The sequence below is a fragment of the Mus caroli genome, chromosome 4 (genome assembly GCF_900094665.2).
Source record: "Mus caroli chromosome 4, CAROLI_EIJ_v1.1, whole genome shotgun sequence".
NCBI classification, from domain to species: Eukaryota; Metazoa; Chordata; class Mammalia; order Rodentia; family Muridae; genus Mus; species Mus caroli.
The window spans coordinates 95,042,044-95,054,360 of record NC_034573.1 but is presented as its reverse complement, the minus strand read 5'-3'; the positions used below and the strand labels follow the sequence as shown (position 1 = coordinate 95,054,360).

At 41.0% G+C, this 12,317-nt stretch overlaps 1 protein-coding gene across 15 annotated transcripts in view; it reads right to left on the bottom strand.

Moving 5' to 3' along the window:
- The window catches only part of Sgip1 (SH3 domain GRB2 like endophilin interacting protein 1), a 203,908-nt gene that overhangs the window by 60,598 nt on the left and 130,993 nt on the right, over positions 1–12,317 (bottom strand). For 12 of the 15 annotated variants that reach the window (XM_029476217.1, XM_029476218.1, XM_029476226.1 and 9 more), the window contains 5 exons: positions 11,054–11,065; positions 6,219–6,230; positions 2,947–2,971; positions 1,989–2,040; positions 195–280 (listed from right to left, as the gene is read on the bottom strand). In XM_029476217.1, the coding sequence (XP_029332077.1) occupies positions 195–280; positions 1,989–2,040; positions 2,947–2,971; positions 6,219–6,230; positions 11,054–11,065 (187 nt within the window). The remainder of the gene's footprint in view (positions 1–194; positions 281–1,988; positions 2,041–2,946; positions 2,972–6,218; positions 6,231–11,053; positions 11,066–12,317) is intronic. The other 3 variants (XM_029476232.1, XM_029476222.1, XM_029476231.1) reach the window with 1 other exon arrangement.

Here is a 12,317-nt window from a genome sequence, read left to right as displayed (position 1 = left end):
GCCATTAGTTATTCTGGGAGTACAATTTCAAATCCTAAAATAGATGCTTTCAACTAAACCGAGAAAGCACAATTCCCTCAGAGCTTTTGTTCCACCATGACAGTCTGATTGTGCACTCACAATACACTTCAACTGTGTATGTTTACCTTGGAGAAGTAACAGGATAGCAGTGCTGTAGCCATGCAGTTCCCTACCTTCCGTCTTCTGCTCATCAAAAGCTGATTCTAATGGTGGACCAAAGAGGGGAGCAAGGGCCAGAGTGTCATCCAGAGGCTTCTTGCTAAACCATGCATTTGGAAGGGGCAGAATATACAGAGAAAAGGATCAAAAATCAATGCTTGAAACCATAATACAAACTCTCACTTTCCTTGTTTGAACAAATGTGCATTTGTGTGCACAGGAATGTACATGTGTGTATGAAGCTTCTGCTGGGCTTAGAAAGTACAGCATGAAGATGTCATGTGCAAAAGGGTCATGGTGGGAGATAGCTGTGCTCCTAATAGAGGCTCATGGACAGGGCCAACAGAAACATAATGAAGGAGAAAATGCTGCCAAGGGGTAAATAAGTCTTTACACATAGAAGTAACATATTACAAATGCCAGTTTACTACAAGGCACCTTTCTGTCACATGAACTTTTTATGGTTTTGAGACAGTTTCTTATAAAACCCAGGATGTATTAAATTTAACTCACAATCCTTATGCCTTTGCATTCTTTGTTTTAGGGCTACAGGTTTGTGCCAACATGCTTGGCCTAAAAATCTATACTTGTCATTACTTGTGCTGGCTAGTTTTTAGGTCACTTTGATATAAGCTAGGGTCACTGGGGAAGAAAGAATCTTAATTGAGAAAATGTCTCTATATGATTGGTTTGTGGGGGTCATTTCTTGATTGATAATTGATATGAGGGCCCAGTCTATTGTGAGTGGTTCCGTCCCTGGGCTGGTGATCTCCTGGGAGAAAATAGTTAGAGCAAGCCATGAAGGTGCAAGCCAAGTAAGCAGCATCCTTCCACAGCCTCTGCTTCAGTTTCTGCCTCCAGGTTCCAGCCTTGACTATTTTTGTTGATGGATTGTTAAACATTTTCCTTCTCAAGTTCTGTTTGGTCATGGTATTTTATCACAGCAGTCGCAATCCCAACCAACACATCACCTTATTTCTTGTAGATAATGCAGTTTGATGAAAGTCAGGCACTGGGCTATTTAAGTGGCACCCAGGAAGTTTGCCTTAGAATAAAAATAAAAAAGCCTGGGATACTCAGCTTCTAACTTCATCTTGCCCCCTTCCACTTAACAAACTAGTAATGTCCTGAACCCAGTGCATCTTAGAGAGGGCATTGTGATAGCGCATCTTTCCTCTTAACTATGAATCTAGTCTGATTATTGAGCAAGTGTTGCATAATTGCTTCCATTCCTTCTCTAGACCTGATTCCCATCAGGGAGACTAATGATTTCTGTGTGAGTCTCATGCAGGTGAAGGTTGAAGAGGAAAAAAGAGAGGCTGGGAGAAGATGAGACAGCAGAGTCCAAATTTTAAAGAGATGTAGCTAACTATCACTTTGGGAAACATTACCTACCTAACACTTCACTCAAAGAATCTACGATGCAATACAATAATTTGTGGGGGAAAAGAAAGAACCACAAAATATGAGGTCCTTTTGTTATGGGATTTGGAATGCATCAGCAATATAATGTATCTCAGATGAACACCCCTAAAATTAAAGGGTGTTTAAAAAAATTAAAGAATTTATGAAGAACTCGAGCCTTCTCATCAGTGAGTAGACCATAATTCTACTATAGACAAATGCAGGCACTTACAGTTTTCCCTTTTGGCTGCATATATGAGAAATGACAGCATATTTGGCCCATGCTAGGGATATATGAACTCACACACATGTTAGGCCCTTCATTCACAAAGGCCTGCAGGATATTTGCTGAATAGTTAAAAGTTCATGGTTAGTAAAACACAGCCAGTATCTTCCATGCTTACCTTGTAAGTTCTGGAGTTGGGGTGGAACGCCTGGGCCTTGCAACTTCTTCACCTGACACATAGGACAAAGGACCTTTTTAGGCATATCTTTAGCAGTCTCTTCTGGTGTGTCATATGAGCTATGTTTGAGAACACTTAGAGATTTAAGTCTTATCAATAATCAACTTAACATGGAAAGAGCAAAACAAACCCTCTCTCCTGGCAATGTGGCAGCCATATATCTGCCATGTGGAGTAGGATTTCTCTGGCATATTGTAAAACCTCATTAACCAAAGAACAACCATAAACAAGCCAACAGTTGAAGATTGTATGCTCTAGAGCTCAGAGGAACAGCCTACTATTCTCCAAATGCTTGCTGCCTAGATGGGTTCTGGTTCTCAGTTACCATAAAGGAATAATCCAGGCCACATGCCCATAGTACACAGATTCAGTCATCAGCCTGCTCTTTTCATGGCAAGAAACTGTTGCACCTTTAAGAATGAATTTAGATTTTCCTAGGACACATTGCATGTAGCAGAAGTGGATAGCAGACCCTATAGATGATAAACTGTATCATATCTCACTTTGGTGGGCTGGACATTTTATAGCCAATAACGTAAGAATGGATAAGTTGTATCTGCCTTTACTTCTATAGTCCCCTTCTCCCCACCCTTAGCAAGAGCATCTAATCAAACACATTTGATTAAATCAATTTCTAGGCTTAATGATACAGCCAGAGCTGGCAAATATAAGGAAGGAAGCACCAGTGTTTTTCCAAAAACATATTCGTTTTGACAATCTGAGCATTATTCAGAACCAGATTCTCTTCATCAAAAAAGAAATCTTCACTATAAATGTTTTTTAAGCCTTAAAAATCAATTCCCCAAACTGCAATTTGAATGCAAATATACTCCAAGATCCAAGGAACTATTCCTTCTGCCAAGGCACATTCTATTTCTGGGAGCTAAGATATACTTACTGGATAAGTTCCTTTTAATTGCACCCTAGAATTAGAAATAAACACTATAAGGCTTAAGACCACAGATATGTTACGTACAATATGTATTATTTCTGTCATTTCAATTAAACTGAACTCTGAGATACCCCAGATTGGGAAAAGGAAATTTGTCTCAAAACCACATCGAAGTTGGAACCTATACCACACACATACACACACCAGCTTCTCATGCGCCTCTATTGTGACCGAGAAGAGGGAGAGTGATCTATAAGTCACCAAAATGAGCAAGCCCCTTACCTGGGTGGATTTAGTAAGGACACAAAACTTGTCTCTTACATGAAGGATCCCTTTGAACTCTAGCAATAAGAATCCAAACTTATTAAATGTTCAGTATCTGAGAATTGTAGAGTGTGTGAGTACTGTTAGCTCCTGGTCAGATGGGATCCAGAACTGATGAATGGTGACTATTAGAGTTTACACATGTCCCATGGACAGGAGAGGTTTACTCAGGGAGCCCAGAAGCTCCACCCTCTCTATTCATCTTCTTTGACTTCCTGTCTCTGTTTGCCACCAGTCAGCCAACCAGGAACTCTCTCTTCCTGCAAGGCATGGTCGGAATGTAAACAGCTATGGCAGGGAGAGATTCCATGCAGATCAACTCTAAAGCTACCAAGTTAGGGCATAAACGTATCCAGATAACAGGAAAAGTGACTCATGGAAAGGTTCTGTCTAAAAGTGAAAGATTCTTTGCATAGGCCTTTCTAGAAAGGTAAAACATTGAGAAGGTAGCACCATGAGGCAGGGCATGGCTCACCTTCTGAGAAAGTTGGGGATGATGGAATACAAGGAAAATGTCCAAGAGGCACGCACCCATTCCCACTTTTCTCACTGTGGGGCAGGGAGCTGCTGGGCCTTGTTCTCTCAGATTATAATCTCAACAGTGCAGGGCATACTTTTAGTACTCTACAGAAGACCCATCTCTTCTAGAGCTAGCAAATCAGATGTTTTTCCTGCCCCAATTCGAATCCATTTATGACAGAACAGTTTGAGTCACAACAGACCCATTAGATGATTCTTGGTGGGTGGCTTAATCTCACAGACTGCATTTCCTAGTTTATTTTGCCTGAAAAAAGGCAATATGTTTGGTCTTACTGCGTGCTACATAGAGTGATCCCATGATTAGTAATGAAATGAAAAGGCTGATTTCAACCTGCTTTGCTCATTATGGGAGTCTGAATACAGGAGACATATAGACAGATGACCGAAGAATGAATTGTTAAAGCGGACTTGAAATGTTTTTCTGCATAGGCACAGCGGTTCAAGTACTGAACTCTGACATTAATGAGCTGAAGGGAGGAGCGGGGCTTCAGTTGTACTGTGAGAACTGTGATCCAGCAGATAGGAGACACCAGAGCCTTTAGGTCTATCTACACTGCCCACTTAATTAAAATTGCAATACACAAGGAAACAAAAAGGGCACCTCTTCAGTATTCACCAAGTACCATGTGTATGCATCCCTTCCATAGACACTTATCACTGAAAGTCAGTCAGCGAGGGAGCTGCTGTAACAGCATATCACCTCCCCAATGGGTGAGCTAAGTGGAAGCCAGACAGGGAAGAAATGTACAGAAAGGCTTGGTTATTTTGAAATGAGAAGGAATAAAGCAATTACAAAGGAATAGATTTTAAATGGCCTGCAGCAACAAGCCAGCCCAATAGGAAGGAGTCTCGCTGTCAGCTGGCTGTGTGGCACAGCCCTTGAGGACCCGAGGTTGCAGCATGACAAGTCAAGAATGAGGCTGAGGTACTGTCACCACAGAGTCCACACCCAGGAAGGATACCCATTGACTGAAACCTTAAGTGACCATGTTTTTATTTCAATGAATGTGTGTATATATACATACACACACACACACACACATACACATGTTCATATATAAAATGCATGTATACATATTTATATATATGTATATATGAACATGCACATATATGAATTAGTGAATTGTTATTTTGAATTAATGAATTCATTCCATATCAGTTACTTCTCACAATCTCAGAAAGCACCCAATGACTGGATCAGAATTACCACACTCTGGATCTTAAGATACTGTCTCATAGTTTAAATTGAAAACCGGCAGCATTTCCCCTGTGTAGGGTGGTAGTTGCCTCAAATAGTTGATTATTGATTGGTGCAAGCTTAGAGAGCTTCTCTCTCTCTCTCTCTCTCTCTCTCTCTCTCTCTCTCTCTCTCTCTCCTCTCAGATCTCCTCTCTCCTTCTCCTTCTCTCTCTCCCCCTCTTCTCTCTGAGATAGGATTTTGCTAAGTATTCCCAAGTGGACTTGACCGCACTATGTAGTCAAGATGGCTCTGAACTTACAATGATTTTCCTGCCTTAGAGTCCCAAGTGCTGGGGTTATAAGCATGCACTACCATACCAGCTCTGAAGGGACTGATTAGGTAGCTGGGTTATTCCAAACATCAAAGAGTTTCCTATATTGCTATAAACTCTCCTGATTCTTTGACCTGAGGAAAACAGCTCATTTCCCTTTGAAAAAGGTGGACTACCATGATGACACTATGCCAAAGTTGTCTAAAATGAGGGGATTTTGAATAATGTGACATTTTAGGAGCATGCTTCCCTTTCTCAGGGTGAGTTATGAGTCTGTATTAGTGTGTATTGACCAATGTAAGCTACAGTCCAAGGACATATCTTGAATTTGGGTAAAGAAATAATGTTTAAAAAATAATTTCTTCAGTTTCATTAATATTTTGAAAAGACTTTTATTATTTTAAAATTAGGTATGTATGTGCGTGTGAGGGCAGGTACATGCAGAGTCAAGAAAAGGGCAGATTCCCTGGGACTGGAGTTATAGGCAGTTATGTGTGCTTTGGGGAACTAACTCAAGTTCTTTACAGGCTCTTCACCATGGAGCCATTTTTTAGCCTTACATCATCATCATCAACATCATTATTATTTCTGAAGAAATTTCTCTTCTTAATTATCACCTACCACCACCACCATCATTATTACAAACATCATATATATCCCTATATCATACACCAGATGAACACTACTAATCACTAATTCAGTTTGTTATAGAAAGATGCTTTGGTAATTCTAAATTATGCCTTCAAATCTAGACAGCCAGTGAATCTACCAACCAGTGAACCCAGTCCATCGGCTTCTTGTACGCTGGGTGATCATAAAGGTAACGGGAACAACCTGGCCACCTCCCTTTTGCAGCAACATTCTCTACACACATTTAAGGTTTAAAACGTTGAGAGTTCTTACCGGGCTGCGCCTCTGTGATCAGCAAAAAGGAAGAGAGAACAGACACCTAGTCAGAGAATGATGGATCAGTCAACAGGCGTGGGTAACAGAAGACTTCAAAACAGCTACCAACCACACACTCCAAATCGCCAGGTCAGAGCCAGTCAGGCAGGAATGGGATTAGGGCTCATGAGGCATGTGATTAGGGCTCGTGAAGCTATAGGTGGCTTTGGAGAAATGTCTTTGCTAATGTGGTGCAGTTTTTTTTTTTTTTTTGTATTTATCCATAAGAACAAGGTACAAATGTATAGAATCCTCATTGATGGTAAAGTGTCCTGTTAAAAGCAGGGTTTTTTTGTTTGTTTGTTTTGACAGAATATTCCATAAATAGTAGATTCCCTGTAATTCCTACAATCAGGGCCCGAGGGAGTCTCCAAAGATGTAGCAGGACATAGAAAACCTACTCTGTAATTTCTCTTCATTGTTCTTAGAATGCTCATCTCAGGGGAGTAGTAGCTGTGGTTGTTGCTGCTTTACCATGCAACCTTCGGGAATGTGGGTCACCTCCTTATGGATAACTCCCAATAAAAGCATATGGAAACAGTGAAACTGCCTGGTGACAGTAAACACTTGTGGAGCAGGTGATCTCTGAGGAACACACCACACTGAGACACTGCTCTCTCGACTCCTCCCACCTCAGTGACAGCTGCCATCAATGTGCCCCAGCATTCTCTTCCTTTGTGATCTTTCTGCTTCAACAGGAGAGACTCAAATGTGGGAGGTGAAGGGGGTACACAAAGATTTGCTTTTAAGATGGATTAGAAGTTAGGGACTTCCACAGTAGAGGCCAGGAGCACAAACATAGGGACAGGCAAGGGGCTCAGACAAAGATAAACCGATCTTGGGAATGTAGCCTTTATACTTGGGAGGCTGCAGTGGACACTTAGTTCAAAGTGAGGTCTGAGACCCAGTTAGTGAGTCAGCCGAACTGGGACCAGGTTTTAGACCTCCATTCCTGTGATTTTGAGTATGCCATTGTGGGAGAACTCCTGGAGTGAGTTGTGGCTGGCACTGAGGCCTGGGCTACCATCCAGGCATGGTCATTTCTGAGACTGGTCAGGTTTGTAAGGGAGTTCACTAGACACAGGCTAACCAAAACGACTCCTAGTAGTTTAGACTTTGTTGTTATACTTTGTTAACTTCAGGTACCACTACGTGTTCATCCCACCTTTTTTACTGACCCTTGTCTATGTGGATGCAACTTAAGTACCATTAGAGCAAAAGGATACAGTATGTATCCTTGGGCTGAGATTATCATACTGTTTGAGGGGGAAAATATCACTTTTTAATGACTATTTCGGCTACATTATTGTTTAGTGACCTGACTAAAGTTCTTTAAATAAGGCAATATGGAGCTTACATGACAAAAAACGATAAATACCGTAAATAAGACACTGTGGTCGACACACTCCCCCACTATGAGATTATGATAAATCATGCAAAATAAAATGTAGACTGTGGCCAAACAGAGGCAGAATCTTACAAGTAAGACTTTCTGCATTTAAAATGAAACAAAACATTTTCAAAATATTACCAAATATTTTAACTTCAAATTAAGCCATGCCTTAATTTTCAATGAGTTAAAAGTATATTTTATCAATTAGTTCATTCTGAAAGCTCTCGTGATAACGTTTAGAAACTTCGTTCATATTTTTTTTTTCCATCAAAGATTAGCTGTCCAAATATATGCCGGTGCAGGCTGGTTAGCAAGACCCCCAAAGACGAGAAGCTGTGCCACATACAGACGCAGACAGTTTCAAGGTCTGTGATTAAGAGCTCCTGAAGCCCTTAGAAGCAAGATTTTCCTAGAAGTCAAGTGGAGAGGATTTACATAACTCACTACTGTTTAAGATCTCTACAGGACTAAAAGGCCAGGAAGGTAATCACCAGCTGGGGAGGGGGTGGAGCCTTTGCCAGCTAATCAGTTTTATGTGTGAGGCCTTGACGTCCTTCTGTGCACCGTAAAAGGGAAATTATTTTACCTAAAGTTCAAAACATTTAACCTTTTGTTGTGTTCTATGGATTATAGAACTTGCATCAAAGGTAGGTGAGAACAAATTTAGGATCTGGTGCTGGTCTGTTCTAGAAACAGGGAGACCTATCTAGATGCTCTTAGGATAGGAAGACGTGTGGTCAGGAAACTGTGTATCACCAAGCTCTGCTGTGTTGGCCACTGAACCCACAGTGTGAGGAGATGGGCTCACTGCAGCTTCCTCTTTAAAGGGAAATGAATAACCAGATTTTACAAAATAACTTGGTCTAGTTTTTAAATGTGGGCCAAAATTATTTTTAACTGCATAACTAAATAACACACCCATTCAGTTGTGCAGAGCCTGCAGGTGGCTAATGATTGCAGACATTTGTAGCACACAGAATTCGTTCTCATAATATTGGCCATACCTGAATCATTCAGAGGCCCTGTGATCCACTTGCTTGTGCTCTGGACATATTTCCTCCATTCATAATTAATCATTATTTAAATCCCTTGGTCATTTGTTGCACCCTGGAGAAGGCTCTGAGGATCAATTTTATTTTCTCTTTGAGGTAATCATTGTTTTGTATTTTGAGGATATTTTTGAAGTAAGCCCTGATATTTGTGATCCCCCTATCTCTGTCTCACTGGCACCAGGATTAAAAAAAAAATTTTATGTGCATTCTGGGACTCTAACTCAGGTCCTTGTAAATAAGCACATTACTAACTGAGCTATCTCTCCAGTCCTCATGTGTTGCAGAGTTTTCTTGGAAAGAATTAGAATTCATTAACATTAAGTAATTACTATGATCATGGCCAACAGACTGTGTTGCTTTTAAATGCTTTAGGGTCAGGCTAAAGTATATGGTAGACCTCTATTATCTTTGCTATTGTATTTGTCAATCCTTTAAGCTTGTTCTTGTGAATTACAAGGTTGGCTACACCAGCTATCTATTGCTCCCATAGGTGGTCAGTCTTCTGAAACCCCACTGGGAAGATGAAACAAAGATCCCATTAGCTATCAACAGTTCATTCACAGGGGAGCTGACTAAGCAATCAGCATGATGGACATTTCAAAACTAAGAGTTACACAATGTCTTGAAGGCATATGGTTAGTTCTAGATGCTGTAAGGACAACAACGTTTTCTCTTAGGAGGAAAAGCGAAGAGAAATGAAGAGTTTTGACAGTGCTACTGGGAAATTTTAATGAGAATTGGCCAACTTTGCTTAACTCAGAGGACAATCTAGGGTCAAGGAGAATATATAAAATTGGCCCCACATGAGGATATATATATATATAGTGTGCCTTGCATACTGTGTGACCCTCAGATCATGCACAGTCACAGAAGTTCAGCTTAGTAACAACAGAACACAGAATTGCACTTGGTTGATTTTAATTTTTATTATTATTTGGACTCATTTTTGTTCTGTGTCTCCCATTCTGTCTCCCTCCTAACATCTGAACTTGGAGTGCAGTTTCCTTGTGAGGTAGAGATGGAGTCAAGGTACAAGGTAAATAAGCACATGCTCCCATCATGAGTTGAACTCAGTGGAATAAGTCAACCACCTCTTAGTGTGTGCTGATATGAAAAAACAGGTTTGTACTTTACATTAGCATCATCCACATCAGGCTTGGGATGGGCATGCTATGAACATGTTCTCAAGTTCCAGGAAACCATGCCAATAGAACAAACTTTTCTTTCTTTCCTCTTCTTTTTTGAAAAATTTGTTTTTAAATCTAGTTTGCTCCAAGATAAAGAATGCAATCCTATTGTATCAGATTTGTGCCGTCACTAAAAACCACCCACTGGCACCAGCAAATAGCAAGGTGATATATGTTTTATTATACTCAAAGGTTGTGTCTGCATGTGGGTGCATGCATTCCATGGTTTGTGTGGTAGTCAGAAGACAACTTGTGGGAGTCAGTTTTCACCTTCTGCCCTGTGGTTCCCAAGATTCAAACTCAGGTCATCGGGCTTGGTGGCGCACACTTGTTACCCACTTTATAAAGATCTCTCTCTCTGGTCTCCAGCAATCCCAAGATGGGGTATTTTGATTTACTGAAACAAATATGAATGAATAAAACCAAAATAATCCTATATCATCTACTGTTCCCCTTTCAGAGGCCAGCTCCATAAACACTCTGGATTCTGGCAGGTTGTCCATTTTAAAAAAATGCTTATGGTTTCATTTTTGAGGTAGCTTGACCAGTTAACGTGGAAGCTGTAAGAAGTAAAACTTTGGATGAAATGTACTGGGCTAGGGCTGGTGAGATGGCTCAGTGGGTAAGAGCACCTGACTGCTCTTCTGAAGGTCCAGAGTTCAAATCCCAGCAACCACATGGTGGCTCACAACCACCCGTAATGAGATCTGACACCCTCTTCTGGTGCGTCTGAAGTCAGCTACAGTATACTTATGTATAGTAATAAATAAATCTTTGGGTGGGAGTTGACCAGGGCGAGCAGAGGTCCTAAAAATTCAATTCCCAGCAACCACATGAAGGCTCACACCATCTGTACAGCTACAGTGTACTAATATGCATAAAATAAATAAATAAATCTTTAAAAAAAAGTATTGAGCTATATACCTGTGACCAAGGCAAAGGTAACTCCCCCCAAATCTACCTTCTAGCCCATAACAATGAGCATGCTATCTCTTAGCAACTGACTTCTTTATCCCCCAAACTGGCTTTGTTCTGGCTCACAAAGTTTTGCTTTAATATTGGAAACCTTGTTTTAATGTTAAACAGTCATTATACATTCAGATGGTAAAAATGAGTGGAATACATATAATTGTCCAAAATAAGAAAATTGGTTTCTCTTACCGGACTTTTCCTCTAAAAGCGAAGGCATAGGGAAGAAAAATAGAGAAAGTGAGAGAGTTGACAAGCACCTCAAAAGGAGGCACTCAAGACTCAGAACGACCTCATTTAAAGCAGCTCATCAAAGCACTGCTTCTGTATGCGCTTCCTGTTTGTGTCTGACACAGTCACTCCTAGGTTATTATTGTCTTTACTTCAAGGTTCTGGAGGGCAGAGACCTAACTCCGCAGCTCCACCGAAGCACATTTTAAGCTTTCTTTTCAATGATTCACAATGCTCAACCGTTTATGTCTTGAGAACAGGATGTTGGAAGTCACTGGAAAATGTCATTAGTTCGTTACAGGTAGGCATGGCCATTATAAGACAATATGAGAATTTTCTAGAAACTAATCTCACTGAAACCTGACAATATCTCCTCTTAAGTCATCCTGGCTACAGCTAGCTTGTCTCTGATCCCATCGTTCATTTCTTTCTGGTCTCTGCGGACAGTTAAATCTTCTGTCCCTGGTGAGTGGCCCCTGGCCCTCAGGACACTCTTATTTCCTCAGCAACATCTTAGCAAGAGCCCATTATCTCTTGCAGACAGTAGTTCTCTGTTTTACATGTTCTTCTGGCCTGTGAGTCTACTTCCAGTGGTGACAGTCTCCAGGATCACCTTCCAAGAAAAATGTCAGCCAAAAATGTCCTGTCTGTTCAGAGAACAGAGTGTGAGCTTCTCTCTAGCATAATGCCTTCCTGATGGGCTGCCACTGCCTACTGGCTCCCACCCTTTCCTTGTTTTTCTTGGGGAGGGCCGCTGTCTGAATTTAAAGGCATATTCTTGATACAAGTGTGGCATACTCAGAAGGCTTTTCTTCCTTCTCTCTTCATTGCTATCAGCCTCAATGGTGTCTCCCATTCAGCCAGCCAAAACCGTTCTTCATTCTTTTTAAGTCCAGAAGAAAAAAAAATTCCCATGAGACCATGAGGTCTTTCCCAAAGTTAAGAGCCCCACCCCCAATTCCTTCTCTTGTTTGTTCACAGTGAGTCTTTTTTGCACAGTAACGATCAGCCACCTTTCTAAACAAAACAAGATGCTCATAGTATGCTTTGCAGTTCCCGTTTTGTTCTGTATTAGCTGCCATCTCTCCTCCACTCCACAGCAGTGGCTACAAGTGAACCTCCTCTAACCCCAAACATGGTGCTGTGTATGCTTTGCCCTCAGGTTCATGGATTCCCGTTTTGGGTCCATTAAAGCATTAGGTAAACGTTTGAAGCACAATGTCTT